Source organism: Ascaphus truei, chromosome 9, assembly GCF_040206685.1.
Source record: "Ascaphus truei isolate aAscTru1 chromosome 9, aAscTru1.hap1, whole genome shotgun sequence".
In the NCBI taxonomy this organism is placed as follows: Eukaryota; Metazoa; Chordata; class Amphibia; order Anura; family Ascaphidae; genus Ascaphus; species Ascaphus truei.
Window position 1 is genome coordinate 28,327,851 of NC_134491.1, and position 12,940 is coordinate 28,340,790.

Consider the following 12,940-nt stretch of genomic DNA (forward strand, 5'->3'; position numbering starts at 1 on the left):
GCAACGTGTTTGATGTTGAATTACCATTGCAACGCAACGTAATGTGACGTCGCAGTATAATTTGATGCCGTGACGCTGGAGGAGGGCGGCTCTGCAGGAGGAGGTAAGGGCTTTACAGAGGCCCCACGCTCTCCCTCTGCAATCAGTGTGGAAGAGAGCGGGCCCTCTGTATATGGTGGTGGGGGGTGGGAAGAGAAATTTTCCGCCCTAATCCCGGGCCTGATGGGAAATCCGCCACTGGGCATGGCCATGTCAGTTTGTAGCATAGCAGTCAGGCTTCTGTATGACGTGCCCATGTTTGCATAGGTAATACAACTGTGTGTCCCCTCCCGGGACTTTGGGAGACGTGACCATGTACTCCTTTGCTACACTTTGGCATGGTAATTGTTGACCTGCATGTGCTACAGTAGTGCTGTGCAACGTGGCTGTTTACCTGGAGAGATCATGGTGTCATGCGATACAGCTTGTGTGGGAGTTTCGGCTGAATGCGATCATATGGCAGCGCTCGTGCCGATGCTCTGTATCTGTGGGATGTGACTGGGGGTGCCACGTGGCTAGTTTTCCCATGTGTGACGTGGCAATATGTCCGCCCTGCTCTCTGCTGAATCCACTGGCTCCTGAAGCGCTCTTCGCTCGTGTCTGCTTCTCTCGTTTTCTCCAGTGTAGGTTTTCTCCCTCTCCTGAACTCGGCTGTAGGGTCGGGGAATTGAATCGGTGTCTGTGGATCCCACCTGGTAGGAGAGTCTTCTGATGAGTTTTATTACTTCAGAGGCAACGTGCAAGTCTAAACAAAAATCAATGCAATTGGTAACAGTGATCTAATGAGTGATATGTTTAATTACTTAAACAGTCAGTCCCACGTAAAAAACAAAGTCCTGATGACAATGACATGTTTAATGAATGACGTAATAACTGACATGTTTATCTAATGGGTTAATTGTATTACCTTTTTATTATAAAATTAATCAAATAACTTGATCTAGATTAACTAAGACTGCACATTTAGAGTCTGTGACTTCATCCAGGATGACCTCCTGCCCCTCTTTCTGTCTAGCGAGGCCATCGAAACATGCAAATGAACACGGCTTAGACCCCATGTGGGGTGTTTAAGTAGTTGGGGACCTGCCTTTATCTGATTGTGGTTGATGTAGTAGGAGGAGGGTGAGCAGGAGTGGTGTCTGCAGGTTACCAGGCAATATGTTTTGACAGTCAGTGTAAGGGTCATGTTCCCTGTCTGACTTGTTTATTCTGTGTGAAGGGAAAGTGTCTCCCCCCCTCCCCCCTCCTTTCATCTGTTTGAGTGGGGTCAGATTTTCCCTATTTTCATCTCTGTGATTGGGGACTGAGTCCCTCTCCCCCTCTGTCATTTGTCTTTGGACAGCAGCCCCCTCTTTGACCTGTTTGCTGCCCCCCCCCCCACCCACATGTCTGATCCCACAGTCACCTGTCTCTGGATACCCCCTTCCCCCTCTATCATTTGTATGTGTTCCTTGACATCTTGTCTGTGTTCCAGGACAGCTGACCCTCCTTTCCCATTCCTCCTGAGTGCAGCCTCCTCACCCGTCCCACATTTTCCTTCATGCTCCACCTTTAGATATTGATCAGTTGAAGCTCATTTTGAGGCTGGTCGGGACCCCAGAGCCAGAGCTCCTGCAGAAAATCTCCTCGGAGGCTGTGAGTCTGCGTGTCACTGTGTGTCCCTGACATTTACACACCTAAACCTGAGCTCCTGTATGAAATCTGTTTAGGTGTCCCTGTCAATGCGCATCACACTGCCTTTTACACACACCTACTGTACAACTGAGCTAATGCTGTGAGTCTGCGTGTAACTGTTACCCTGACATTCACGCTTCTTAACCTGGCATTCAGGTGCCTAATCGTGACATTCAGACACGAGCACAGATCTAAAACTGAGCTCCTGCAGGAAATCTCAGAGGCTGTTAATATGTGTATATGTGTATATGTGTGTATATTTATATTTATATAGCGCCATTCAGGTACATAGCGCTTCACAGCAGTAATACACGTGACAATAATATAACACAATGAGAATAAGCACTTAAGACATGAAAGTAACAATAGGAAAGGTAGTCCTGCCCCAACGAGCTTACAATCTAGGTATGCCTGTTACTGTGTCCATGACATTCACACGTATAAACCTGAGTTCTTGCAGAAAATCTCTGTGGTCGAGAGTTTGTCTGGTATTTATGTACAGATACTGTACACAAACCAAAACCTGAGCTACTACAGGAAATCTAATTGGAGACGTGTGTGTGTGTGTGTGTGTGTGTGTGTGTGTATTATATATAATATTTATACAGTGGTTTGCAGAAGTATTCATCCCCTACCAATAATGTCACATGTTGTTGCATTATAAATGATGTCTGCGCACTTTTTCATACAAACTTTTTTTTTTTACTTCAAAACTACCAAGCTGTAGCGGTTAAACGGAACCCTGTTATATGAGGAGGAGGTTAAATGTCAGCAAGGGAAATGTGCAAAATGAAATTTGCAGGTTGCATAAGTATTCAGCCCCTTAAGTCAATACTTGGTAGAAGTACCTTTTGCAACAATTACTGCTGAGTCTTTTTGGATAGATCTCTAATAGCTTTGCACAGTAGGATGGTGACATGTTTGCCCATTCTTCACAGGAAAATTAATCCAGTTCTGATAAGTTTGTTGGGGATAGTCGATGGACTGCAATCTTCAAGTTTCGCCATAACTGCTCAATTGGATTCAAGTCAGAACTTTGACTGGGCCACTCAAGACCATTAATTCTCTTCTTGTTCAACCACACCAGTGTAGCTTTGACTTTGTGATTTGGGTCATTGTTCTGCTCATATGTGAATTTCTACCCCTGTCTTGGCCGACTCAAAACAGGTTTTCCTTAAGGATTTGCCAGTATTTTGCACCATCCATTCTCCCCTTTATCCTGACAAGCTTCGCCCTCCCTGCTGAAAAGAAGCATCTCCATAATATGATGTTGTCACCACCCTGCTTGACAGTTGGGATGGTGTTACATAGTTACATAGTAGATGAGGTTGAAAAAAGACGTACGTCCATCAAGGTCAACCTATGCTAAATTTAGACAACAGATACTTTACCCTTTATCTATACTTACTTATTGATCCAGAGGAAGGCAAACAAAAAACCCCATTAAGGGGAAAAATAAATTCCTTCCTGACTCCAAGAATTGGCAATCGGATTAATCCCTGGATCAACATCCTTCCCATGTATACTTATTTGGTATATCCATGTATACCTTTCCTTTCTAAAAAGATGTCCAACCTTTTTTTGAACAAATCTATTGTATCTGCCATCACAGTCAACATGGGTAATGAATTCCACATTTTAACTGCCCTGACTGTAAAGAACCCTTTCCTATGTTGCTGGTGAAATCTCCTTTCCTCCAACCTAAAGGGATGCCCCGATTCCTTTGTACTGCCCTTGGGATGAATATAGTTCATTTGAAAGCTCCATGTACTGTCCCCGAATATATTTGTATATAATTATCATATCCCCTCTTAGACGCCTCTTTTCTAATGTAAATAAATCTAACTTAGCTAGCCTCTTCTAATAAGTTAGATTGTCCATCCCCTTTATTAATTTTTAGTGTCTCTTCTCTGCACTCTCTCTAGTTCCAGAATGTCTTTTCTAATGAGTGGTGCCCAAAATTGTACTCCATATTCAAGGTGTGGTCTTACTTATGCTTTGTAAAGGGGCATAATTATGTTTACTTCCCTTCCATCCATTGCCCGTTAATGCAAGCTAAGATCTTGTTTGTCTTTGCAGCTACTGCATGACTTTGGGCACTATTGCTAAGCATGCTGTCTACAAGCACTCCTAAATCCTTCTCCATCAAGGATTCTCCCAATTTATATAACCTTATATTTATCTGTATTAAACCTCATTTGCCATTTACCTGGCCAAGTTTCCAGTATCTCCAAGTCCTTCTGGAGAGAAATTACATCCTGCTCTGATTCTACTACCTTACACAATTTAGTATCATCAGCAAAGATGGAGACTTTGCTCTCGATGCCAACCTCAATGTAGACCACATCAACTGCATTACCCTGGTCTAAATTCCTAGTTACCTCCTCAAAGAAACAAATAAGGTTAGTTTGGCATGATCTATCCTTCATAAATCCATGCTGACTATTACTAATGATTTTGTTTTCCATTAGGTATTCCTGAATATTATCCCGTATTAAACCTTCAAGTAGTTTACCCACTATTGAAGTCAGGCTTACAGGTCTGTAATTCCCCGGTTTGCGATCTAGCTCCCATTTTAAATATAGGTAGTAGGTAAATGTTTTAGAAGAAGCACACAAAAGAATTGGCCTCAAATTCTGCAAACAAAAGGTTTGCATATGTTCTCTAACCCTGTAGGGTTTTTGTAACATTCCTTATAATTCTGAAACGATGTCTCCGTCCCTTCTGACTTAAAAAATGTAAACGCCTTCCTCTTCTTGTCCATTTCCTCCCCTACCTGTTTATTTAGCCACATTGGTTTTGACTTATTTCTTTTATACTTATTACCCAAGGGTATACACTGATGAGTGTGCTTTTCTAACAATGTTTTAAAGACTGACCATTTATCGTCTACATTTTTCCCTGCAAAAACATTATCCCAATGTATTACTTGTAGATTAGACCTCAGTTTATTAAAATCTGCTTTTCTAAATTTTACGGTCTTTGTTGAACCCAAGTAATCTGTTTTGTGATAATTTATTTTAAATGAGACCATGTTATGATCACTGTTATCCAAATGTTCCAGGACTTGAATATTTGTTATAACTTCTACATTGTTTGATATTACCAAATCCAGTTTTGCCCCTCTCCTGGTTGGTTCCTCAATAATTTGGTTCATATAATTGTCTTTAAGCACCCCCAAGAAACTGTTTCCTTTTGCTGTAATGCTAATCTCATTGCCCCAGTCTGTCTTAAGAATTAAAATCACCCATTATGCAAACATTACCTAGTTTTGATGCCTTCTCCATTTGCAAAAGTATTTTAGCTTCCTCAATGTCACCGATATTTGGTGGTTTATAGCATATCCCTACAAACATTTTCTTTATACTTTTACCTCCCCTGCCCCCCCCAACAATCTGTCTACCCGATCCGCAATGTGCCGAACCCGTGCATCCGGGAGACAACAAACTGTTCGGTTTGAGCGGTCATGGCAACAGATTGCCCTATCTACCTTCCTAATAATGGAGTCCCCTACCACCACAATCTTTCTTGATATCTGAGCATCCCGAATCCCCACTGTGCTGGAGGAACTATTCCCCTGGATGCTAGAGGAATTAGTCTCCCCCAGCTTTGCCATTTCTGCCCTGACACTCCCAATATCTTCACTCAATATGGCAAATTATTGGGATCGGTCAGCTCAGAAATGACCTGTCTGTCCCTATTGCCCCTGCTTCCCCTTCTGTTACCCAGCTTCCTACCTGCTCCTCACTAACAGTGCCACCATCTGCACCACTAGTCGAAGCAAGGGTCTGCTCAGTGAGCTCTAAACCCCTTTCAAGATTGCCAATGTCCCTCAATATTGCAAGTTGCCTCTTCAGATCAGCAATCTCTGACTCTAAAGAGACAACCCGCTCACACTTCCCACAGCGGTATGCTCCTTGGCACAGCTGCTCCAAGTGCACATACATGTGGCAAGATGTGCATTGAGTTTGCATTTTCAATCCTGCTCATTATAGCAACTACGAAGTTTATAAGTATTACAATAAACTACTCCAATATACTATACCTTGGTTAATCGCTTCCTTGTTCAACGGCTTCTGGATCTAACTGTACACTTCAAACAACCAGCACTTGAAATCAAACACACAGATCAGTATACACAAGCTGATGTATCTTCCACTTCTTAATGATGGACTTCACTGTGCTGAAATGGATAATCAGCGACTTTGAAATGTTCTTGTACCCTTCTGCTACTCTGTGCCTCTCCACCACTTTATCCCTGACTTGTATTGAAAGCTCCTTGGTCTTCATAGTTGCTTTGTTTGATCAGTATGTGAGTTGCAGCTTCAAAGTCTTTATATACCTGAGTAAATTATCTACAAGTTAAACCACTTTAATTCCACACCGGCTGATACCATTTCAATCATTTTGTGACTTTTCAAACAATTCATTTGCACCTGAGCGGATTTAGGGCTGTAGTAGCAAACAGGTTGAATACTTATGCAACTAAAATTAATCTGTTTTTCTCTAAATCTTATTTCTTTATATTAATTTTCTAACTTTGCCACTGGAGTAATTTTTGTAGATTCTACATGTAAAATCTAATTTAAAAACGTCGTAGAGTAGATCAGGTGCCAACAAAATGTGAATAATTGGCTTGGGGGGGTGAATACTTCTACACCAGTGTATATGTATGCGTATGCTTTTGCATATATATCTCACTGTATGTATGTATAGAGGAGAGGGAGAGACTAACACAGAAGACAAGAAACCCCAATTAAAGCACTTTGATCAAATAGAGAAAATAGAAAAAGTTTATTTATCAGACCAATATAACAAAAAGAGCAAAAAATATAAAAAAAGATTAAGACTAAACGGGGATCAAAGGAAGGTCTACTCAAAAAATGTAAAACAAAACCCACTGTCAATAAAGTAAACAGACATGAGAGACACCAACCAAATTGCAGAAAAGTGCTAAAATAAAGTAAACGGCAAAATGAAAGGGAAAATCTCTATACAAAAAGTGGGATCACAATGGTTCCCACTGAAGGTAATGACCGGCTGGTCCACATAACTGTGAAATGCTCAAAGACAATAGTGACAACTTGGTGGAATTAAACACAGCTATGCTCCACTAAACAGAAATAACAAGCTGGTAAAGTGCATACACAAAGTCAGGATCCACAGCATAATAATGGAATCCTGAAGATGCAGAGAGAGAGCAAGTAAATTATAGACATAGCTAACTCTAGAGACTGCTATAATGAATATAAGGACCATGAATAGTAATAGAATTAAATGTCCATGAGAAATACAGAGCAGTATGTACTGGTAATGAGCAGTATATCACCACCCGTAATAGCTGATAAAGTATTAAAATATGAAGCACTATATACAAACAAAGAGGATGATGTCCCACTAATGTCTGAAGTAACAGGGGACATGTAATCTTCTAAATGCGTGGCGGAAATGCCCCATGTAAATATGAAATGGGTGTCACATAGAGCAGTGAAGGGACAATTCGCCAGCTATGTGCTGAAATGTAAGTCCTGGATATGCCACAGAGAGTGAGAGGTGTATGTCACTCAAATCGCTTGGCGGGTGGCTGAGAGGCAAAATAGTGTGTCCATATCACCCAAAGTCGTCCGCTCCTTGATCCGCACAGCAGCCTGCTCACAAAAAAGAAGATTCAATAGAGCAAGGCTGGATCCCTGCTACAGACACTCTTAAATACATCTACATAAATACATACAGGCAAATTGGGAACTAGGATTTTTCATGAACTGATGAACTGTAACACTTTTTTTTTTGGCATCTAGTCCTCACCCCATACCACTCAAATGAGGCTTAGGGTAGGCCCTATTCACAATTTACTTGTGCGGGCAGAACGACTACTGTAGGGATAGGGCGGAGTTACCCCCAGCCCTTTGACAGATAGGGAATCGCTTCATTGAAAGGGGTTGACAGAAGGGAAGTGAGCGAAACTATTAAGAGAGCTTCACTATTGGCGAAGAATGAACTGTTGAAATACAAACAAACTGCTTGTTCTAATGATAGTCGGTTTTGTTTTTCTTCAACTTCAAAATTTGTTAAAGTGGCAATCTAATCGTTTCATTTTCTTTTTACATTTGATTGAAGCAGGAGGTCTCCAGAGTTGAATCCCATTAATTTCTTCTCCGGGGCCCCCTTTCTTCCGGAAATACGTACCTCCTGAAGTGAGTGCTGGTAGCCACTCCAGCTCACACATTATGTCCGCTTTTCAAAGCTCCCGGGCCTGTTCGGCCAATAGGAAGCCTTGAGGTGTCACAGTGCATCTTCCTATTGGTCCACGTGACGCGGGAGCTTTAAATTGCAGAAAACGGCAGAGAGGTAACGGCACACCCTTTGGAAGTAATTCTCTCTGGAAGAGCACACACAGGGCTAACACAACAGGTGTACTGGAAAACATTTTGTAGAAAAAAGAGCCCTAAGCGCAAGGAATATTTCTGAGAAGCTGGGCTCGGAAAAACCAGGGGCCTGAGCCAGTAATCTCTCCCTGGAGTTCTAGGAGATGGGTATTATTTCTGAGAATCTGTGCTCTGGGACTGCAGGGGCCGGAATCAGAAATCCCTGCCCTGACAGAGTTCCATAAACACGGGCAAAGCTTTTTGGGGGGTGGGGGGCAATACGCCAACCGGCTAACACAACAGGCGTATTGGTAGTTGTGTGTGTGTGTGTTATGTATATGTGTATATGCAGTGTTCGACAAACCTATACATTTGCACGCCCCGGGCGAGTGGATTTAACATCGTGGCGAGCTCCTATTGGCCCAAGCAGCACACGTGTGGTACTAGGTGGCGAGTAGATTTTTTGGTGATTTGTCGACCACTGTGTATATATATATGTATATATCATATAACATGGAACAGTAGGCACTGCGTCTAGTAAGACAATGAGGTGGGTGCAAATCCAGTATGTTAAAATAGGCAATACGATACCGCGGTGAGACGAAATCAAAGGCAGCACTCCAAATGGTGGTCAAAAAATATATTGTGGTTAACAAGACACCATACCGACGTTTAAGTCCGCAAGCGTGACCTTTCACCTTGAGAAATATGGTGTCTTGTTAACCACAATATATTTTTTGACCACCATTTGGAGTGCTGCCTTTGATTTCGTCTCACCGCGGTTGTGTGTGTGTGTGTGTGTGTGTGTGTGTGTGTGTGTATTAAAAAAAGCAGCAAGCACTCAAATGTAGATATCCAGAAAGGCCTGGTGCTAGTCCCATAAATAATGTAAAGAGTACGTTACCATCCAGCAGGGCAGCAGAACAGCAAAGAGAGACAGCACTCAGAGGTAAGTCAGCAAAATAATGTATTGAAACAGACACAAAAATCCGACGTTTCGATCCCCAGAGGGATCTTCTTCCTTTATTTTGCTGACTTACCTCTGAGTGCTGTCTCTCTTTGCTGTTCTGCTGCCCTGCTGGATGGTAACGTACTATATAAATATATATATATATATATATATATATATATTATCTCTATCACTATCTTATATATATATCTCTATCACAGGCGCAAATATTGCTATATGATAAAAAATCGAGCATAACTTAGACTGGGAACAATGGCTGATATCTTTGGTGAAATCTAAAGTAGCAGATGATTTAGGCATGTAGGATACAAAGAATCCTCTCCTTCCTGCTGCTCTGGTGGCGGTCTGCCTCGTCACCACGTGGAACGCCAAGATTCTCCGTGCTGTAACAGATCCGTCTGCAGCTGCCTTCCAGTTCTCCTGTGTTGCCCCTCAGGTCTCGCGAGATAGCGACCGTGACGTCACTCAGCTTGTGTTTGTATCGGAGCGCCAGGGAGTAATGTCCGAAGTATAGACTATACTATATCTGGAAGTCAAAGTTTGACAATTCTGGGGATAGGGAGAGCTTATGGATATATTCTTAAGCCTCTACCCTACGCGTTTCGTCCTGGTACTAGGACTTCATCTGGGGAATATATATATATATATATATATATATATATATATATATATATATAAAGAGAGCGCACGTCCCATAGCGTTAAATTGTACATTTAATATATATTGTACATTTAAATATCCCTTCCTTTTCAATATTAAATGTACAATTTTACGCTATGGGGCGTGCGCTCTCTCTTCTTTTTTTCCTCTAGGTACCTCTTGGATGTGGTTCATCCAATTTGAGAGCAGCCGGAGACCCCCATACCAGCACCAATTATCTAGCATATTCATGGACTGATTCAAAAGGACTGGTTGGACTTTTTAATTCTTTTTTCACATTTTTTGCACATACACACATTTTATTTATTTTTGTGAGGTTCACTGTGTTATAGATAATTTTTGTTATTATTGATTGTTTATTATAGATATAGATATATTTTCTTATATGAAACACAGTAGAGTTCACTATTAGATTTGAGTCACTATTAGGGTTTATAATAACCTGGCGCTACTATATTTGTTCTTTATATATATATATATATATATATATATATATATATATTTGTATATATATATATCTCTATACACACACTTGTGTGAAAAAGAAAGTACACCCTCTTTGAATTCTATGGTTTTACATATCAGGACATAATAACAATCATCTGTTCCTTAGCATGTCTTAAAATTAGGTAAATGCAACCTCAGATGAACAACACATGACATATTACACCGTGTCATGGCTTCTCCATTTTGGCTTTATTTTTGTTTGTTGTTGTTCATCTGAGGTTGTATTTACCCAATTTTAAGACCTGCTAAGGAACATATGATTGTTATTATGTCCTGATATGTAAAATACGGAACCCTTATAAGCTAATGCTTGCTGTTAACACAGTTTTTAAGTACAGCATGCAATTAGACAAAGCCAGTGAAACCACTCACAGACAGCTGTTTTGACCTTTTGGGTCTCATCAGTGTGCGTTTGGTTGTACTGGCTTTGCAATTTTCAAGGCTGGGTAGGATTTACCATACACATTTTAAGTTATGGTGGGTAAAAAAGACGACAAGAAACCTCCACTGTATAGCATATAGCAAATAAAAAGATCACTTGTGAGCACATTCACATGTCTTAGACAGGTCTGCAACCCTGAATTTCACCATTATCACCTAGCATACAGTGCTTCCACTTTAGATCGCAAACCGGGGAATTACAGACCTGTAAGCCTGACTTCAATTATCGGGAAACTACTTGAAGGTTTAATACGGGATAATATTCAGAAATACCTAATGGAAAACAAAATTATTAGTAATTGTCAGCATTGATTTATGAAGGATAGATCATGCCCAACTAACCCTATTTGTTTCTTTGAGGAGGCAAGTAGGAATTTAGACCAGGGTAATGCAGTTGATGTGGTCTTCTTAGATTTTGCAAAGGCTTTTGATACGGTTCCACACGAGGTTGGTGTACAAAATAAAGCAAATTGGACTCCGTAAAAATATATGCACCTGGATTGAAAACTGGTTGAAGGATAGACAACAGAGGGTTGTCATAAATTACACTTTTTCAGGTTGGGCTAAGGTCATGAGTGGAGTACCTCAGGGATCGGAACTGGGACCCCTGCTTTTTAACTTGTTTATTAATGACCTTGAGGTTGGCATCGAGAGCAAAGTCTCCATCTTTGCTGATGATACTAAATTGTGTAAGGTAGTAGAATCAATGCAGAATGTACAGTAATTTCTCTCTAGAAGGACTTGTAGAGACTGGAAACTTGGGCAGGTAAATGGCAGATTTGGTTTAATACAGATAAATGTAAGGTTGTGCATTTGGGAAGCAAGAATAAACAGACGACTTACAAATTAAATGGGGATAAATTGGGGGAATCCTTGATGGAAAAGGATGTACTATAGGAGTGCTTGTAGACAGCAGGCTTAGCAATGGTGCCCAAAGTCATGCAGTAGCTGCAAAGGCAAACAAGATCTTAACTTTCATTAAATGGGCAATGGATGGAAGGGAAGTAAACATAATTATGCCCCATTACAAAGCATTAGTAAGACCACACCTTGAATATGGAGTACAATTTTGGGCAGTTTGAAGGGTAATGCTGCACTCCCCAAGAATAATAATAATAGCATGTTCTTGTATAGCGCTACTAGTTTTACGCAGCGCTTTACAGAGACATTTTGCAGGCACAGGACCCTGCCCCGTGGAGCTTACAATCTATGTTTTGGTGCCTGAGGCACAGGGAGATAAAGTGACTTGCCAAGGTCACAAGAAGCCGACACCGGGAACTGAACAGGCTCCCCTGCTTCAAACTCTTAGTGCCAGTCAGTGTCTTTACTCACTGAGCCACTCCTTCTCTCAAGGAAGAAAATATGATACAAATACAGGTGCTCCTGGTTCAGGAATCTCTGGTAGGTACCCGCAATATCGTATATGAAAGGAAGGACCTGGACACTGCGGATTTCTGCTATAAAATGTATTATAAGCCATTAGTTGACGTTTCGTCCTCAAGGGCCTTTCTCAAAAGCAAATGGCATAATGCCATTTGCTTTTGAGAAAGGCCCTTGAGGCCGAAACGTGCAATTTTGGGCACCACTCTTTAGAAAAGACATTATGGAACTAGAGAGAGAGTGCAGAGAAGAGCCACCAAATTAATAAAGGGGATGGACAATCTAACTTACGAAGAGAGGCTAGCTAAATTAGATTTATTTACATTAAAAAAGAGACATCTAAGTGGGGATATGATAACTATATACAAAAATATTCAGGACAGTACAAAGAGCTTTCAAAAGAACTTTTCATCACAAGAGCAGTGCAAAGGACTCGGGGTCATCCCTTAAGGTTGGAGGAAAGGAGATTTCACCAGCAACAAATGAAAAGGTTCTTTACAGTAAGGGCAGTTAAAATTTGGAATTCATTACCCATGGAGACTGTGATGGCAGATACAATAGATTTGTTCAAAAAAGGTTGGACATCTTTTTAGAAAGGAAAGGTATACAGGGATATACCAAATAAGTAAACATGGGAAGGATGTTGATCCAGGGATTAATCCGATTGCCAATTCTTGGAGTCAGGAAGGAATTTATTTCCCCCCTTATGAGATATCATTGGATGATATGACACTGGGGGTTTTTGTTTGCCTTCCTCTGGATCAATAAGTGTGTGTATATCTATAAGTCTGAAATAATGTTTGTGTGTGTGTGTCTTCTCCCTGTGTGATTGGCCCTGTGTTCCCCCTGTGTCATTGGCCATGGACGCACCCCCCGCCCCCCTCACCCCACCCCTCACATTGCA

The 12,940-nt window shown here is 41.2% G+C and overlaps 1 protein-coding gene across 4 annotated transcripts in view; it reads left to right on the top strand.

Moving 5' to 3' along the window:
• Positions 1 to 12,940, top strand: part of MAPK14 (mitogen-activated protein kinase 14) — a 46,433-nt gene that overhangs the window by 26,524 nt on the left and 6,969 nt on the right. For 2 of the 4 annotated variants that reach the window (XM_075614137.1, XM_075614139.1), the window contains exon 9: positions 1,595 to 1,674. The exons of the other annotated variants lie outside the window; for them this stretch is intronic. In XM_075614137.1, the coding sequence (XP_075470252.1) occupies positions 1,595 to 1,674 (80 nt within the window). The remainder of the gene's footprint in view (positions 1 to 1,594; positions 1,675 to 12,940) is intronic. 4 annotated transcript variants of the gene reach the window in all.